Source organism: Crinia signifera, chromosome 2, assembly GCF_055691185.1.
Source record: "Crinia signifera chromosome 2, ASM5569118v1, whole genome shotgun sequence".
In the NCBI taxonomy this organism is placed as follows: domain Eukaryota; kingdom Metazoa; phylum Chordata; class Amphibia; order Anura; family Myobatrachidae; genus Crinia; species Crinia signifera.
Window position 1 is genome coordinate 178,246,751 of NC_139218.1, and position 15,405 is coordinate 178,262,155.

The 15,405-nt window shown below is 47.5% G+C and overlaps 1 protein-coding gene across 1 annotated transcript; it reads right to left on the reverse strand.

Annotated features, from left to right (window-relative positions):
* Positions 1-821: 821 nt before the first annotated feature.
* Positions 822-3,917, reverse strand: RABIF (RAB interacting factor). The gene is made up of 2 exons (XM_083173227.1): positions 3,735-3,917; positions 822-1,586 (listed from the first exon to the last, which is right to left on the reverse strand). Exons 1-2 carry the CDS (start codon positions 3,843-3,845, stop codon positions 1,341-1,343), a joined length of 357 nt encoding a protein of 118 aa, XP_083029353.1. The 5' UTR covers positions 3,846-3,917; the 3' UTR covers positions 822-1,340.
* Positions 3,918-15,405: the final 11,488 nt, after the last annotated feature.

A 15,405-nucleotide genomic window follows, 5' to 3' on the forward strand; every position in this document is an offset into this window, starting at 1 on the left:
CATCGCATTGCATTGCGTACCATCTATAGTGCTGTGCGATGCGATGTCCATGTTAACTGCACAGGAGTGCTTATACAATGAAATATTGCATAGGATCGCATGGCACCAGATGCAATGCGATATTTGATTGTACAAGTCATGAGATGTGATGGGTGCTTACAATGAGATGTGATGCTATGTGATGTGTGCATAGTATGTGATGGGTGCTTACAATTGTAAGCACCTGCAACTACGCCATTGTTTAGCATCAACCCCATTATCCACGCCACCCAGAAGCGCGGCGAGCGGAGGCGGAACGCATCCTCTGACCTTTTCATACCCGCACTATCCACATCGGAGTGGAGTTGATGTTAGATAGTGTGGCGAGCGCAGCGATTCCGAAGAATGGCGAGAGAGCGCTGGTCCGCGAGGGGACGCGCAATACAAGCCCGAAGCGTGGCGAGCGGACGCACAATACATGTAAAGTAATCCGTGTCCGCTCGCTGCGCTCTCCACACTATCTAAAATCAACTCCAAGCCTGACGTTGGATAGTGGGGGTATGAAAAGGTCGGAGGACGCGTACCGCCGCCGCTCAACACGCTTCGGGTTGGTGTTGATAGTTGGGGTGGCGTTGCCAATGGGGTGCATTTAACATTCTTCGGGCTCGCCACACTATCTAACTTCAACTCCACGCCGACATGGATAGTGGGGGTATGAAAAGGTAGGAGGACGCGTTCCGCTGCCGCTCGCCACACTTCGGGGCGTACATAAGAAATCTGGGCACCCTGCTAGGAAACAAGTACCGATTTTTTTTCTTAAAGAACAACTTTACCTATAGACACTCCTTATGAATAGGTTTATTAAACCCACCAAATACAAATTTACACAAATGGTCAATCACTCACCAGTTTTCCACTCAAAACTGATTTGTAAACGTAAGTTTCTGTTTGTTGTTGGATTGTATAGGGGTAATACACAGAGCTGGGGCATAAACAGAATCAATGGATACAGTACAACAAGCAACTCCACATTATGGTTACAAATGACATAAAAATGCAAATGTAAAGGAAATTCTGTGATAGGAGTCCAACAAAAAGCTGCTGTGAAATCTCCATAATAACAATGGAACAGAGTGCAGAGTCTATTTCAACTCCAAACCTTAGAACACATAGGCCTAAAATACAAAGAAGATAACCATATTATATGGTTGTTTACATTTGTTTAAAACACTCTGTTAGTATTTGTAAGATGAGCATGGCACAGATGTAAAGTGCAGGTAAAACCAATCAAATCAAAAGGTTGTATTGTCAGTCTGGTTTAATTTGCTGTTCCCTTATGACTACTGTAAAGCTTGTGCTCCTCACTCATGCCGAACGCGTTCCAATGCTACATAAAAGTTACTCTTCTCCTCCAGACTGTGCCAGCCAATAGGTCCCACTTCGCAGTCTGCACAGACCAGGAACTTTACACTTCCCACATCCTTGGTGAATCCAACATTGTCAAAAGTGAACATATCATGTACTAGCCAGTGCTCAACAAGAAGCTCACAATCTGGATGCGAACCCTCAGCCAAGGAGGATTTCTTCTTCATTGAAGGCAAAAGGAGCTAGAGATAAAGAATTCAAGAAACAAAAATATTTTTAGTATTATGATGTCATTATAACTTTAAACTTTGGGTTCCATTTAAGAACACATAAGCCAGTGATGGCTAATCTTGACACTCCAGCTGTTATTGAACTACACAACCCAGCATGCCCTGCATCAATTTTAGCATGGCCAAATAGTAAAACTGTAGCAGGGCATGCTGGGATGTGTAGTTCAACAACAGCTGGAGTGTCAAGGTTAGCCATCACTGACATAAGCCATTTAGCACTCACCAATTATGACCCCTGTTCATTTAGCACTCACCAATCCTATGGGGCAATTTCAGGGCATTTTCTAAGTGATCGGACTTAATTTGACTGGATCACTTAGAAAATGTCTCTACATCGTGTGTTGGGGCTATGGCGATAGCGATGTGCAGCCCCATGCACCACTATCACCCGGAGATAAAGATCCAGCACATTGGATAAATCTAGTTAGATCGCTCAGCATAGCTCAGATCGCTCGCTGTGCAAAATCTACAGATATTATTGGTACAGTGACCAATATCAGCAAAGGGGCCCCAGCGTAATCCCATCAGGGTGGAAATGCAATGCGCATATGGACATTGTGCATAAGCATTACATGGTGACAGGGTGCTGACAGTAGCAGACTGACCAGCAGAGTGAAAGTCAACACAGAGAAGGCTATGTTATAAAGTAGCAGCAGATTTGTTGGCATCACTGTGATAAAGCCCCATACACACGATAGGATATTGTAAAAGATATAGGGCCAGATACACTAAGTGATGAACAACCAACCAATCAGCTCCTGCCTGACATTTTCCAACACAGTCTGTGACATGACAGGTAGGAGCTGATTGGCTGACTGTTTATAACTCTCCATTTTATCACTTTTGAAGCTTAGTGCATCTGGTCCTTAGTTCAGAAAGGGGATTCTGAACAGTAACTTTTAAAATAAAAGTATGCTAAATCTCATTAATGATGTACACTCCCAAGCATCGCTAATGACCCCCCCTCTAGGCTTAACATGCAGGTCAATTTGGCTATATTGCCAAGGACACGCAAGTTACGCAGGTCCCGATACACCACTGAACTATATCATTTAGTGTACACAAAATTTGGCCACTCGTGGCCAATATCACATACTATATCGGCTGTGGTGGAGGTTGGATAGCCAACCTTATTCTGGTTCATTCGCTCGGATGCGAATTCACACCCTTGCTAGTGAACCAGATCCCTCCTTGTGAATGGAAAAAAGCAACCTTAGATCTGCAAGCACATTCGGAGGGAAGTGGGCAGGCAGCTGACATCCGCCCCCCGCGTCATCGACAGCATGAGAACGCCCAGCATTGTCATGGGAATGCCCATTAAACACTGGCCATTTCCATATGCTAATAGGCCGACCCCTGCAAGGATAGGTATGTGCACCAAGCGAACAGTTTATTCGCCATGGACGCATGCACCCTGTTTAAAAAGGCTTTCAGCAACTCAGCAGTAATATTGATAAATGGAGTTGCAGACAGAGCAAACACGCATTTGTCTTGAGTTTAAAATAATTTTAACTTTTTATCAGTAATATAGCATTTGGTTAAATACTGCAGCCTTTACCTAGTTCAGGGAAAGGGTTACCCTGGTCTAGCATTACAGCATAGGGATAGACATCAGATTCGGATGGTTCATAACCATGTTATTTTCGGATGTTTGTGTTTTTTTCCCATTTGATGGCGACTTTCTGGTGGTAGCAGCTATTGAACGCTGAGGATTCTATAGCCATCTAATGTTTAAATACACCATAATTCAACTGTTTACCATCACAATCAACCACAAGTTGCTTTTGTGCATGCGCAAATCACATACCTTTCTATCAAATTATTTTTGATTTGATGGTTAGAGCGTATCGAAGTTAAAAATCATTTGGATGTCCATCCCTATAGCAGTGAAACTAAATGATGGCGCGGATAGACATTTACTGTTCTGAACACATTTAATGATGTTCTGAAGCAGATTACTTATGGTAACCCAGGGAGGGGACCCATGTTCTGACCCCCCAATGCATTCTGAGTTACTCAGAAAGCGACAGTGGCTGGGTAAGCCCGCCCTGGGCAGTCACACCTCCCACCCCGCATCGAGAGCCAGCCACACATTCTGACCTCTCGCTTCGCCAGGGTGGCCATACCGACCGACAGGACCCGGCAGCCGCAGCACTGGCACAGAACCGCACGCGAGTTCTTCCCATCAGCGGACACCAATGTCCCCTCCATGCTCACCCCAGCACACAGAACAACGCCCGCGATGACATCGAAGTCATGTGGCACCCGTCTGCGAAACGTCACTGTATCATGTGACCACTAGTAGACGCATGACGGAAAACGTGTGCGCTGCGCGATATTGTTGACGACCCCTGTACCGTTTTGCGTGTCATACAATGGATAAAGGCTATACAGTGTGATACATAGGGTTTGTTATGTCTTATTTCACCGATAAGCACGCCATAAGCGACATTTCTTCCCTGCACTGCATGTGTGTGCTGATTGCTGAGCCTTCCTGTCATTTTTAATAGGGGGAGAGTTCTATCTGTGTTATCTTTTATACATCATTCAGCTAGGTAGGGATGGTCATCAGCTGAGCTATCGATGTCCCAGATACATAGATGGTTGAGACCTATTGCTCTATGTTTTGATGTGACTGTTCAACAATACTCTGTAAAGCGCTGCAGAGTATGTATGCACTATATAAGAAACTTAATATATAATAGCAAAATAGGGTACTTATGTATTATCTGGGCTCCCATGTTAAATGCACCCCATTTTTTCATACCCCTACTATCCAACGACGCATGGAGTTGATTTTATATAGTGTGGCGAGCGCACGCTGTCTCATAAGAAAAACGGGAGCCCAGATATTACATACGTACCCAAAATAGTTTTCATCTCATGTCCTTGGCATGCCCCGTATATCCCGTCTCTCCCGCTGCTGCATCACTCTAGGGATAGACATCGATGGTCGGTGTTTCAGAAACATCGATGTTTTTCTTTCGATGTTAGTGTTTTTGCCATTTAATGGTGACCTTCCGATGTTTGTCACCATCGAATGCTAATCATTCGATGGTGTACCGATGGTGGCTTATTTTTTGTAATTCCCAAAAGATATGCCTCCCCTGGCTGCTGTGTCTGTGTCAGGGAAACTTCCTAGTAGGGATGGGTAATCATATGATGTTTCATCGGTAACATCGGATTTATGGTTCCAATGTTCGATGTTTAACCCTGCAATGTTGAGGATCCAATGTTTCATCAACATCGCTAGATTTCTCCCCCAATGTTTTTCTCAATCTTCCAATGTTTTTTCTTTTGTGTGTCAATGTGTGATGCTTTCAATGCTTTGCAGCCAGCTCACTCTCTCCTTGATTTATATTCATTAAAAACTTAAGAGACTGATAAAAAACATTAACAAACATGACAGTATCACTGCTGGCTGGGCTTTCATATGTGTGTGTGGCTGTGTGCTGCTGCTGTGAGTGGTAGCTGACAGTGAAAGACAGTCTGGCCAGCCATTCAGCAGCAGCACACAGGACAGCCCCACCCCTGCCTCACTGCAACTGGTGCTGTTAGTGAGTCACTGTCGCTGTCTGCTGTGGTGTTTCTAGCACAGGTCTGGTTTGCATATCAGTGCTGATATACAGACCACACTGTGCTAGAAGCACTACAGCAGGCAGCGACACTCCAGGCAGGGAAGAGGAACTGCATGGGTTTTCAAAGATAGTGGGTGCTAGAATGAACAGTATAGTACGATAGTCACTAGTAGTGACATTGTGGTGAACTCCCTTCATATTTATTTATTTATTAATAGTTTCCTATATAGCGCAGCATATTCACTTGCGCTTTGCAATAGGAGACAGTGATACAACAAACAGGGTATTTACAGTCAGTCAAAGGTATGAGGGCCCTGCTCACAAGCTTACAATCTATCAATTGATTTATTATTATGCAGCAAGCATATCACAGCACCTTACAAAGGGCCTGATTCAGTTGTGGATGCAGACATTTGCACAGTTTATTTCTTTGAAATGCAATGTCAGTCACAATGCACATGTGCAGTGACTTCGGACGCAGATACTGAGTGACAGGTACAGTAGTTTCTATTTGAGGGAGGGGATGGGGGCTGGTTTGTCAAATGCAGACGTGTTTCAAACATTAATTTGCAGTTGTACTGGCTCCAGCGTCTTTGTTCTGATGGTTATTCTAAGCAACAATAGGGTTGCTCATATGTTTGATTTTGCCAATGTTGCATCTTTTATACTTAAGTGGTGGATTTGAGAGTGCAACTGCACCCACCCCAACAAGATAAACTTAATAGAGGGATTATTTATCATTTCAGAAGCTTTTAAGTGTATTATATGCTTTGGTAACCAGTTTATTTTAAAAAATATCGAAACATCGGTTAACATTGGGTTCACAGTACCAATGTTTAGGTCTAAATGATGTTTTGCAACCAATGTTGAAAAACATCATTTGACCGATGTTTTCTTTCGATGTCCCATCCCTACTTCCTAGGTACGTTGGAGGCTGTCTGACTTTCTCTCTGCTTCCCTCCCTCTCTATGATTGCTGTAGCTGCTAGGCAACAGGGCCCACTGCTAGTTCTTATTGGCTCTCACTGACTCAGAGAGCCAATCAGAGCACAAACCTCACCCTGCAGCACCAGTCACTCAAACAGCAGCAAATTTCACAGACACACTGAGCCCTGGAGGATTCAGAGAGGAGGAGACAGTGACGTCACTGAATGTTATACCAGCTCAGGCAAGCTAAAATAATAATAATAAGTACACAATACAACTAGCTACAGATATTTGTGAATGTCAGTCACATACAACACTCATTAATAAGCTGCATTAGTATTACCAGGCAGCAACCACTATATGATCATCAGTGAAGTGTTGGTCAGAGATTGTCTGTTTCTGTCAATATAGTGAGGAACAATATACACAGTCCTGGGGTACCAGTGGAATCGACCAAGCTAAAGGTGCCCATACACTGCTGTGACGCCTCGCAGCAGTGTACGGACACCCGACAGCCTGCATGCACGGACGCATGCGATCCGTTGTGATAGATTGCATGCGTCCCTGCTTCCGGCCCGCCTCACCGACAGGAGGAACGGGTGGACGGCCTGCCGGTCCGACCACCTGGTCGGGTCCGATGCGCACGGGACCCAACAGCATGTCAGGGAGAGGCGATTTGGTCCGATTTAACGGGTCGATTGGTCGCAATTGGCCAAAATCGGACCAAATCGCCTCAGTGTAGGGGCACCTTAACTGTTTTTATATATAGTGAACTATTTTTTATATTACGTGACCTGGTCGCTAGCGATTGGTCGCTCAGCGACTGAATTGCTGGTTATCAGTATTTTACTGGTGACCAGCGATTCTAGCAAGTTCCTGCGACCGCTGGGCTGCGGTGGGAGCGCACACACGGCGAAGGTTGCTAGGTATCACCGGCAATATGGTCACTGAGCGACCATATAGCTGACGATGGAAGCTAGAATCGCCTAGTGTGTAGCATTATTAGTAGAGCCCCACAGATCTTGGCACCCTAGGCAGCTGCCTAATGGTAGAGCTGGCCCTGCTCTTTGCAATATTTATCTCACCATAAAAATGATGTGATGACCACTGTACCGTCATCTCCATTATTTGTGTGTGTAGTTACACTTGCCTTAATAAAAAGACAATTTCCTATCTGGAAAATATAGTGAAACCTAAAGCGAGTTGGTTTACAATTTATCTAATTTTATTACATTTTGATTACTTGCTGTTAAAGTGTTAATAATGTGTACAAAATTAATATACTATTTCATCATTGGGCATTGTGTGAATATTATATATGTATATTATACACACAATGTCCAGTGATAAAGTAATATGTTGCTCAGAGCCTGGGCCCTGTCACCAAACCCAATTACCAGCTTACAAATGGCAATACAGGCTTTTGCGCATGCGCTAGTCATATAACTAGTTTTCACCATCGAATACTTTTGATGCGATGGTTAGTTACCATCGCATCGAAAGTTTCAATGGTGGAAGCACTGCCATCACTCTCACACTGCTGTGCAATCAGCGATTTAGTGCAGCCAGCCTATGGTATGGGCGTGTGCACACTACGTACTGCGGCCGTATCCATAGTTGGCCCTAGGCATACCCAAATTAGGCAATTGTCTAGAGCATGGGTCTTCAACCTATGGCCCCCCAGATGTTGTGAAACTACATGTCCCAACATGCATTGCCACATTTTTTCCTATAAGAGCATGCCAAAACTGTCAGGGCATGCTGGGACATGTAGTTCCACAACATCTGGAGGGCCACAGGTTGAAGACCTGTGGTCTAGAGCACTTGCCATGGCTAGGGGCAGCTCATTTTAAATTGGTGGGACACCCGATCGCGCAGCCTGAATGAGCGGAGATTGGGGTAGCCAGCAGCACAGTGAACACAGCAGAGTTGACTGAGTTTAGTCTACAAGGAGGGGGAGCGCCGGGGCTACTGCAGAGGTTCTGCTAGCTACCGTAAGAATCATGTCGCTTAGGGCCAGTGCTACCCACTCAGCAGAGGATGCTGGGCAGTAGAGGCGCTCTTCCTGCCTACATTCCCTGTGGTCCTCTGTGGTTGCCGTCTGCCACTGTGCCTGTCACACTGCATGACAGGCAGCACAAAGCTCCTTCCCAGCCCCTAAACCCAGTTGCCAGCGGCAGATACCAAAAACGGGCGGGGCTACATGGGTGGGGCAGGGCTACTCAGAACATAGGGGGCGGGGCTATATGGGAGCAAGAGTGTTGAAAAAGGAAGCAAGAGAGGATGATCTGCCAACCTAAACTAGGTGAGTAAAGTGTAAGCATACTACTGACTATAACTGGTGTGGGTATATGTTTAGGCAGCGCTACTACTGTCAGCAACTGGTGTGGGCATGTGTATAGGCAGTGCTACTACCATTGGCAACTGGTGTGGGCATGTGTATAGGCAGCACTACTATTGTCGGCAACTAGTGTGGGCATGTGTGTAAGCAGTGCTGCTACTGATGGAAACTGGTGTGGGTATATGTATCAGCAGCACTACTACTGTCAGCAACTGGTGTGGGCATATGTTTCGGCAGCGCTACTACTGTTGGCAACTGGTGTGGGCATTATGTATAGGCAGCGCTACTACCATTGGCAACTGGTGTGAGCATATGTATAAGTGGCGCTACTACTGTCGTCAACTGGTGTGGGCATGTGTATAGGCAGCGCTACTACTGTTGACAACTGGTGTGGGCGTTATGTATAGGCAGCCATTTTCCCAGTGATTGTTAACGCTGCTATGCCGAAGCAATGGAGAGGTGAGTAGAATTAAATGAAATGGGTGCAGGGTGTACAGTGTGTAGGGCCCCCAGGTGACCGCGTACGTTGCAAACCTTGCACCCATTATATATGCCAGTGGATGTTGAGTGTTGCTGACTGTTTCTGTGATCTGTGCTGTTCAGTTATGGGTGCTTTGCAGGGAGAGGGGAACTGGATCAGAGGTGGAACTAGCAGCAGTGCTAGGGGGCACCAGGCAAAAGTTTACCTAGGGCATCATATTGGCTAGAGCCAGCTCTGGACTTTTCCATAATCTGATATTCCCCCGGACCCGTACCGGACCCCGCACCCTCCCAGTCCCTACCTCCTCCATCCTTGCCAGCACTAGCTGATCATGCAGTGACTGAGTGATTTTGCTGTCCTGTCATACATATCACTGCTGCTGCAGCCACAAGACCAATGTGCACTGCGGTTCCACAGACACATTATGCAGTCTGAAATGGTGCTGTACTGCAGCGCACAGAGGCAGGCTGCAATGATGAAACTGAATGCACACATCATGTGGTTACACAGCGCCAGCAGCCAGCTGGGAGGTACGCCCATGCATCACTCATGCGCAGCTATTCGATAGTGGGAACCATCACTGGTAGATGATAGCATACTTTATAATCATTGATAGTTGCTTTTCAAAAAGCCATTGATGGGGGATGTGTTGATGGCCATTTCTTATTTTATTATAGGATTGCACATACCTCTCAACATTGGTGGCAGTGGAGAAGGGACATGAGTGGTGTGCACTGGAAATTAGGGGGACTCCCAACTGCCCCCCCCCCCCCCCCACTGCAGGACACTGCCAGGCCAGTCCCAAGAAACCAAGATGGCCCTGTGAAAATTGGGACAGTAGGGAGGATTGTATTGCTTATGCAAAGAGATCCAGACAGGATCTATCCATATTGCTATGTGATCCTTTTGGACAAATGTATGTCCCTGCAGACGAAAGGAGTCCTAACAATGCATGTTTTCTAGGTCACCCAGCAAATGCACAGGCACACTCATTATTCAGACACATTTTAAAAGATCTGCATGTGACGCTAATTATTTAACTTGTGATTCTGTGTGGAGACATGGAAAACGTGCACTGTTAGGGGTACTTGAGGACCAGGGTTGGGAACCTCTGGGTTAGTGTGTACACCCTCCTACATGCCATTTTATTTATCATGTCCGAGAAGAGCTAGGAAAATGTTTGCTCTTTCATCTAGCAGGGGACACTGGAGTGATTTTTACAATGGGGACATCCCAGAGCTCCCAACCAGGGTGTAAGAGCGCTGAGAACCCTGCAAAACTACACAGCCAAATTGCGGCACAGAAGCTGCAAAGGTTGCATGGCGGTTTGACCACATAGCCGCTCTTCACAGATTGGTCGATGGAGACCCCCATAAGCAGTTGCCCATGAGGGTCGCACTGAGTGACTGAAGTGAAGTGAGCTTTCACCACCAGAAAAAACTTGGATGCAGCCAGGACAGCTTGCCTAATCATTAGACGAATCAAACACACCAACATCTGTTAGAAGACGGCCAAGCAACCTCATACCATACAAATGGCAGATCTCACTTCCACAAAGAAGCAGTTCTGTCTACATACCATGTTTAGAGACCTTGAAGAAGGAGAATCATCTGAGAAGACAGGAACCATGTGGAAACTGGAATGACTTTAGGAAGAAAAGACCTCCTAGTACATCTACTCCATCAGGATGAAATATTAAATATGGAGGATGGCAATACAGAGCTCCTAAGTCCGAAACTCTCCTAGCAGAAGCCAAATCTAGAAGCAGGACAACCATCGAAGATAAACATTTCAACTACGCCCACTCTAGAAGTTCATAAAGAGATGATTGTAAGAGGAAAGAACAGGGCTGGTGCAAAGGTTCTTGGCACCCTAGGCAAAACTTCTACCAACTGCGCCTCCGCCCCATTACCCCTTTTCTGGCCAGTCAGGTGAGAGTGCACAGGCGGCATCTCATGTTTTTCAGCTGCCTGACTTAAATTGAGTACAACAAAGTACTCAGATGGGGCATATACTGTACATGGTGCAATTCTGGCTATGGCCAGTAAAGTGCATGGAGCCGATTTTGTCTACATGCAATTTGGTCCATGGCCAAATACACTGCATGCCAATTAGTCAACCATAATTATTTAATGGGCATATTCCCCGCAGTCTATTTCCTATGTCCCCCCACTAGTCCTTAAACCTAACCCTCTCTGCATACTCACCAATTAGGAATCAAGATTTTGGCACTCTGGCGCCAGTCTTCTAAAGGCAGCATGCCGGCATTAAGTATACCGATGCCGGCATCATGACTGTTAGGTTGCTGACTGAATTATATATGCAATTTTGCCTCTGGGTATGCCTTTGCTTCTGGGTGCTGCCATAACCAAATATATATATGCATGCTCGGCTAATGGAAGTTGCAGCTATGGAGGGAACCAGGTTGTATATCTTACGTCACATAAATGCTGTGTGGAGATTGCTGCAGCCTCTAGAACATGGGTCTTCAAACTGTGGCCCTCCAGATGTTGTGAAACTACAAATCCCAGCATGCCTTGCCACAGTTTTGCTATAAGGGAGAGTTAAAACTGCGGCAGGGCATGCTGGGATTTATAGTTTCACAACATCTGGAGGACCACATGCTCTAGAATATCAGGATTCACACACAAGGTATGTGAGCAGTGCTAGGACATAAATTACCAATATTCAGTGTTTGAAACAATATAGAATTTACTTTCACAAAAACATGAAAAATAATAAAATGAATAGAAATAGTTCTGTGCCACAGGATTAGAATGATAAAGAAATATTGGATTGCCCAAAACAATTTAGGTATGTGCACATTACCGATACTTGTATACCATTAATCAGTATTAATTGTTTCCCTTTTTTATATGCTGGTTATCCTCACAATTGTTACCAAGCTGTGGGCTGCCGCTGGAGGTGATGAATAGGCTTCCGCTCACAAAGGTGTATATCCTCTCATGAGGTGGCTTGATATATTGTATGTCACCTGAGGAGTTTGTGGACTGGTGTCCACCAAATGAAACCAATAATAGGCAGGGATGTAAGGCTTCCGCGCACAGGGGTGTATTCACTGTTGGTCGTTAGGTCCATTCTGTCTAAAACAGCATATTTTACGCCTGAAAAAAAAGTCTAGATGAATTGTAGTATTCACTATCATTTTTTCTAGACAGTCTAAAGCATTTCACCTGTCAACTCTTTTCGTTTGCCTCGCCTGTCTAAATGAGTCATTTGGACTTTTTGTTTCGCTTTGTCTAAACTCAGCCATGTTAATCTGATTTAGCCTATTCAGTGTGTGATTGTCTAAATGGATTCTACAGTTTTCAGGCAGGCTTTAGACAAAATGAACTAGACAATTTCTTCTGTCGGGACTGCTCTACAAAACATAAAATAGTATTTTATTTATGTAGTATTTAAATGAATCAATGTCATTTATTGTCATTTTGCTTATAAATAAATTTTGTATGTTTATTATTGCCTATATAAATATATTCTGATTTTTTTTTTCATAATTTTTTTTTTTTACTCTCCCTATGTAGCATTGTGTTTTACCAGCATGCAGTGTTGTAACCATGTGATACCGGGATGCAGTTACAATCCCGGCGGTCGGGATCCCGGCGTTCAGAATCCCGACGCCGGAATCCCGACCGCCGAAATGCCGACACATTCTCCCTCAGTGGGTGTCCACGACACCCCTGGAGGGAGAATAAATTAGTGTGCCGAGCGTAGCGAGGCACCGGGCCCGCTGCGTGGCGAGCGCAGCGAGCCCGCAAGGGGGGGGCGATCCACGTCCCCTCCTTGTCGGGATTTCGGCTGTCGGGATTCCGGCGTCGGGATTCTGAACGCCGGGATCCCGACCGCCGGGACTCAATACTGAATCCGTGATCCTATGCGTATTCGTATTTTCGGGATTTACGATCCTGAAAATCGTATTTGCGTTCATGGCACATTCTTATTCGTATTTCCGAATGTATACACCATTGAAAGAATACGAATAGGAATCACCATTCAAAAGAGTGGTGATTCCTAATACGGCCGGTAATTGGCGGGATACGGCTGCTAATTGCTGGCCAAATATGCCTGGAAAATACACTTCATTTTCCAGGCGTATTTGCCTTAAGCCTGCACGAATCAGTCAGATCCGTGCAGGCTGCAGTGTAAAAAAAAGAGAGAAAAAATAAATAAATAATTTTAAAAAATGGCGTGGGGTCCCCCCCCACGGGCATAACCAGCCCCAGGCTCACAGAGCCGGTTCTGGTTTTAAAAAATCAGGGACCAAATTAAACAGGGTTCCCCGTATTTTTTAAAACCAGCACCAGGCCCAAGGGCCGGTCCTGGTTCCCAAAATATGGGGGACAAAATGAATAGGGATCCCCCGTATTTTAAGAACCAGCACCAGGCCCAACCAGCCAGCAGGGTAATGCCACAGCCGGGGGACACTTAAGGTCCCGTGGCCGAAGCATTAAACTACTGACCAGTCAGCCTGGGCAGGGGTCCTGGAGAAGTGGGGACCCCCCCAATGAAGGGGTCCCCCCCTCCACAACTTACCTGCCCAGGCTGAAGCCTGGTGCTGTCCCCGGGGCCCCTGGGCTTTGGGCACTGGGCTGATGTGGGTGTAAAAATAGAAATAGCCATTGGGTTCTGCTTTGGAACTATGAGTCCTAGCAAGCCTGGTCCGCATACTGGGACTTGGAGAACCACAAGTCCCAGCATGCGGACCATTAATGGGCTTGCTGGGACTCTTAGTTCCACTGCAGAACCAATAGTTAAATAAAAACACAAAGACACCTTAGAAATTAAACTTTAAAACACACAGAGCCCATTCATGCAAATACAATGCCCCTCGTCCAGTAGAAATCCAGGATGGGTACCTGTGGAGGAAAACCATACTCACCTGGGTCCTCTGCGTAGATCAAGTCCTCTTCGTTCTAAAGTAGGCATCCACGGGACTTTGCAAAATAAAAAAAACGCATACCCAATACCAGCACGGACTGAGGAGAGCCGGAGGATGTCTGTGTACATCCTGTGGCTCTTCCCCCCGAATTGCGGTATTGGCTGCCTAGCGGCTAATCAGGAGTCGCAAGGGCGTTAGGCGGCTAATAGCGCTATTCGGCAGCAGGGGTATGCAGGGGGTGAAGGAGGGCAGTAGGAGGGTGCAGGAGGGCAGAAGGTGGACGCAGGGGATGCAGGTGGGAAGCAGGGGGTGGCAGCAGGGCAGCAGGAGGGTGAAGGTTGGCAGCAGGGGGTGAAGGTGGGAAGCAGCAGGGGGTGACAGATGGGCAGCAGGGGGTGAAGGTGGGAAGCAGCAGGGGGGGTGACAGATGGGCAGCAGGGGGGTGAAGGTGGGCAGCAGGAGGTGGCAGATGGGCAGCAGGGGGTGAAGGTTGGCAGCAGGATGTGAAGGTGGGCAGCATTGCAGCAGGAGGGTGAAGGTGGGAATCAGCAGGGGGTGGCAGATGGGCAGCATGGGGTGAAGGTGGGCAGCAGGGGGTGAAGGTGGGCAGCAGGGGGTGAAGGTGGGCAGCAGCAGGGGGTGGCAGCAGGGGGGTGAGGGTTGGCAGCAGGGGGTGAAGGTGGGAAGCAGCAGGGGGTGGCAGATGGGTAGCAGGGGGGGGTGAAGGTTCGCAGCAGGAGATTAAAAGAGGGCAGCAGATGGGTGCAGGTGGGCAACAGGAGGGTGTAGGTGGGCAGCAGGAGGGTGCAGGTGGGCAGCAGGGGTTGAAGGTTGGCAGCAGGGGGTGAAGATGGGCAGCTGCAGGGGATGGCAGCAGGGCAGTGGCAGCAGGGGGGTGAAGGTGGGCAGCAGCAGGGGGTGGCAGCAGGGGGTAAAGGTGGGAAGCAGCAGGGGGTGGCAGGTGGGCAGCAGGGGAGGTGTAGGTGGGCAACAGCAGGGGGTGGCAGCAGGGGGACCAGGCAGCGATATGCAGCCGGTGCAGATTATCACAGCACTGATGATACGCATCGGCAGCTGGCGGGGAGAAGGGGGGTGGACATCCATGGCGTCTGGCAGGCGGGGGTGCATCCATGGCTGGCTGGCTGGCTGGCGTTGGGGTGCGCTCCATTCCGGATTGTGGAGCATTGCCGGCTGGCAGGCGGGTTGGATTCGCTCCATGGCCAGCGGGCAATTCATTGCAGCTCGCAGGGGATTATCCCCAGCGGCTGGTCGCAGGCGGGTGGGGAGGATGCAGTCCGTGGCTGCTGGGCTGCGGGCGGGGGAGCATTCCAGGGCAGCTCCCAGGGGATTATCCCCGGCGGCTGGGGATGATGCAGTCCGTGGCTGCTGGGCTGCGGAGCACTCCACGGCAGCTCCCAGGGGATTATCCCCGGCGGCTGGCGGCAGGCGAGAGCTGCAGGAGGAGTCCTGTGGGGACAGACAGCAGCGGTATGGGGATTTGTAGATGGGAAGGCACAGGGTGCACCCCGGAGACCACAAGTAAGT

Excerpts from the sequence above, each read along its gene's own strand:
- RABIF (XM_083173227.1), bottom strand. The coding sequence starts at position 3,845 with ATGGAGGGGACATTGGTGTCCGCTGATGGGAAGAACTCGCGTGCGGTT. Across the intron at positions 1,587-3,734 it reads CCACCCTGGCGAAGCGAGAG|CTCCTTTTGCCTTCAATGAA; the intron begins GTCAGAATGTGT and ends CTTTATCTCTAG.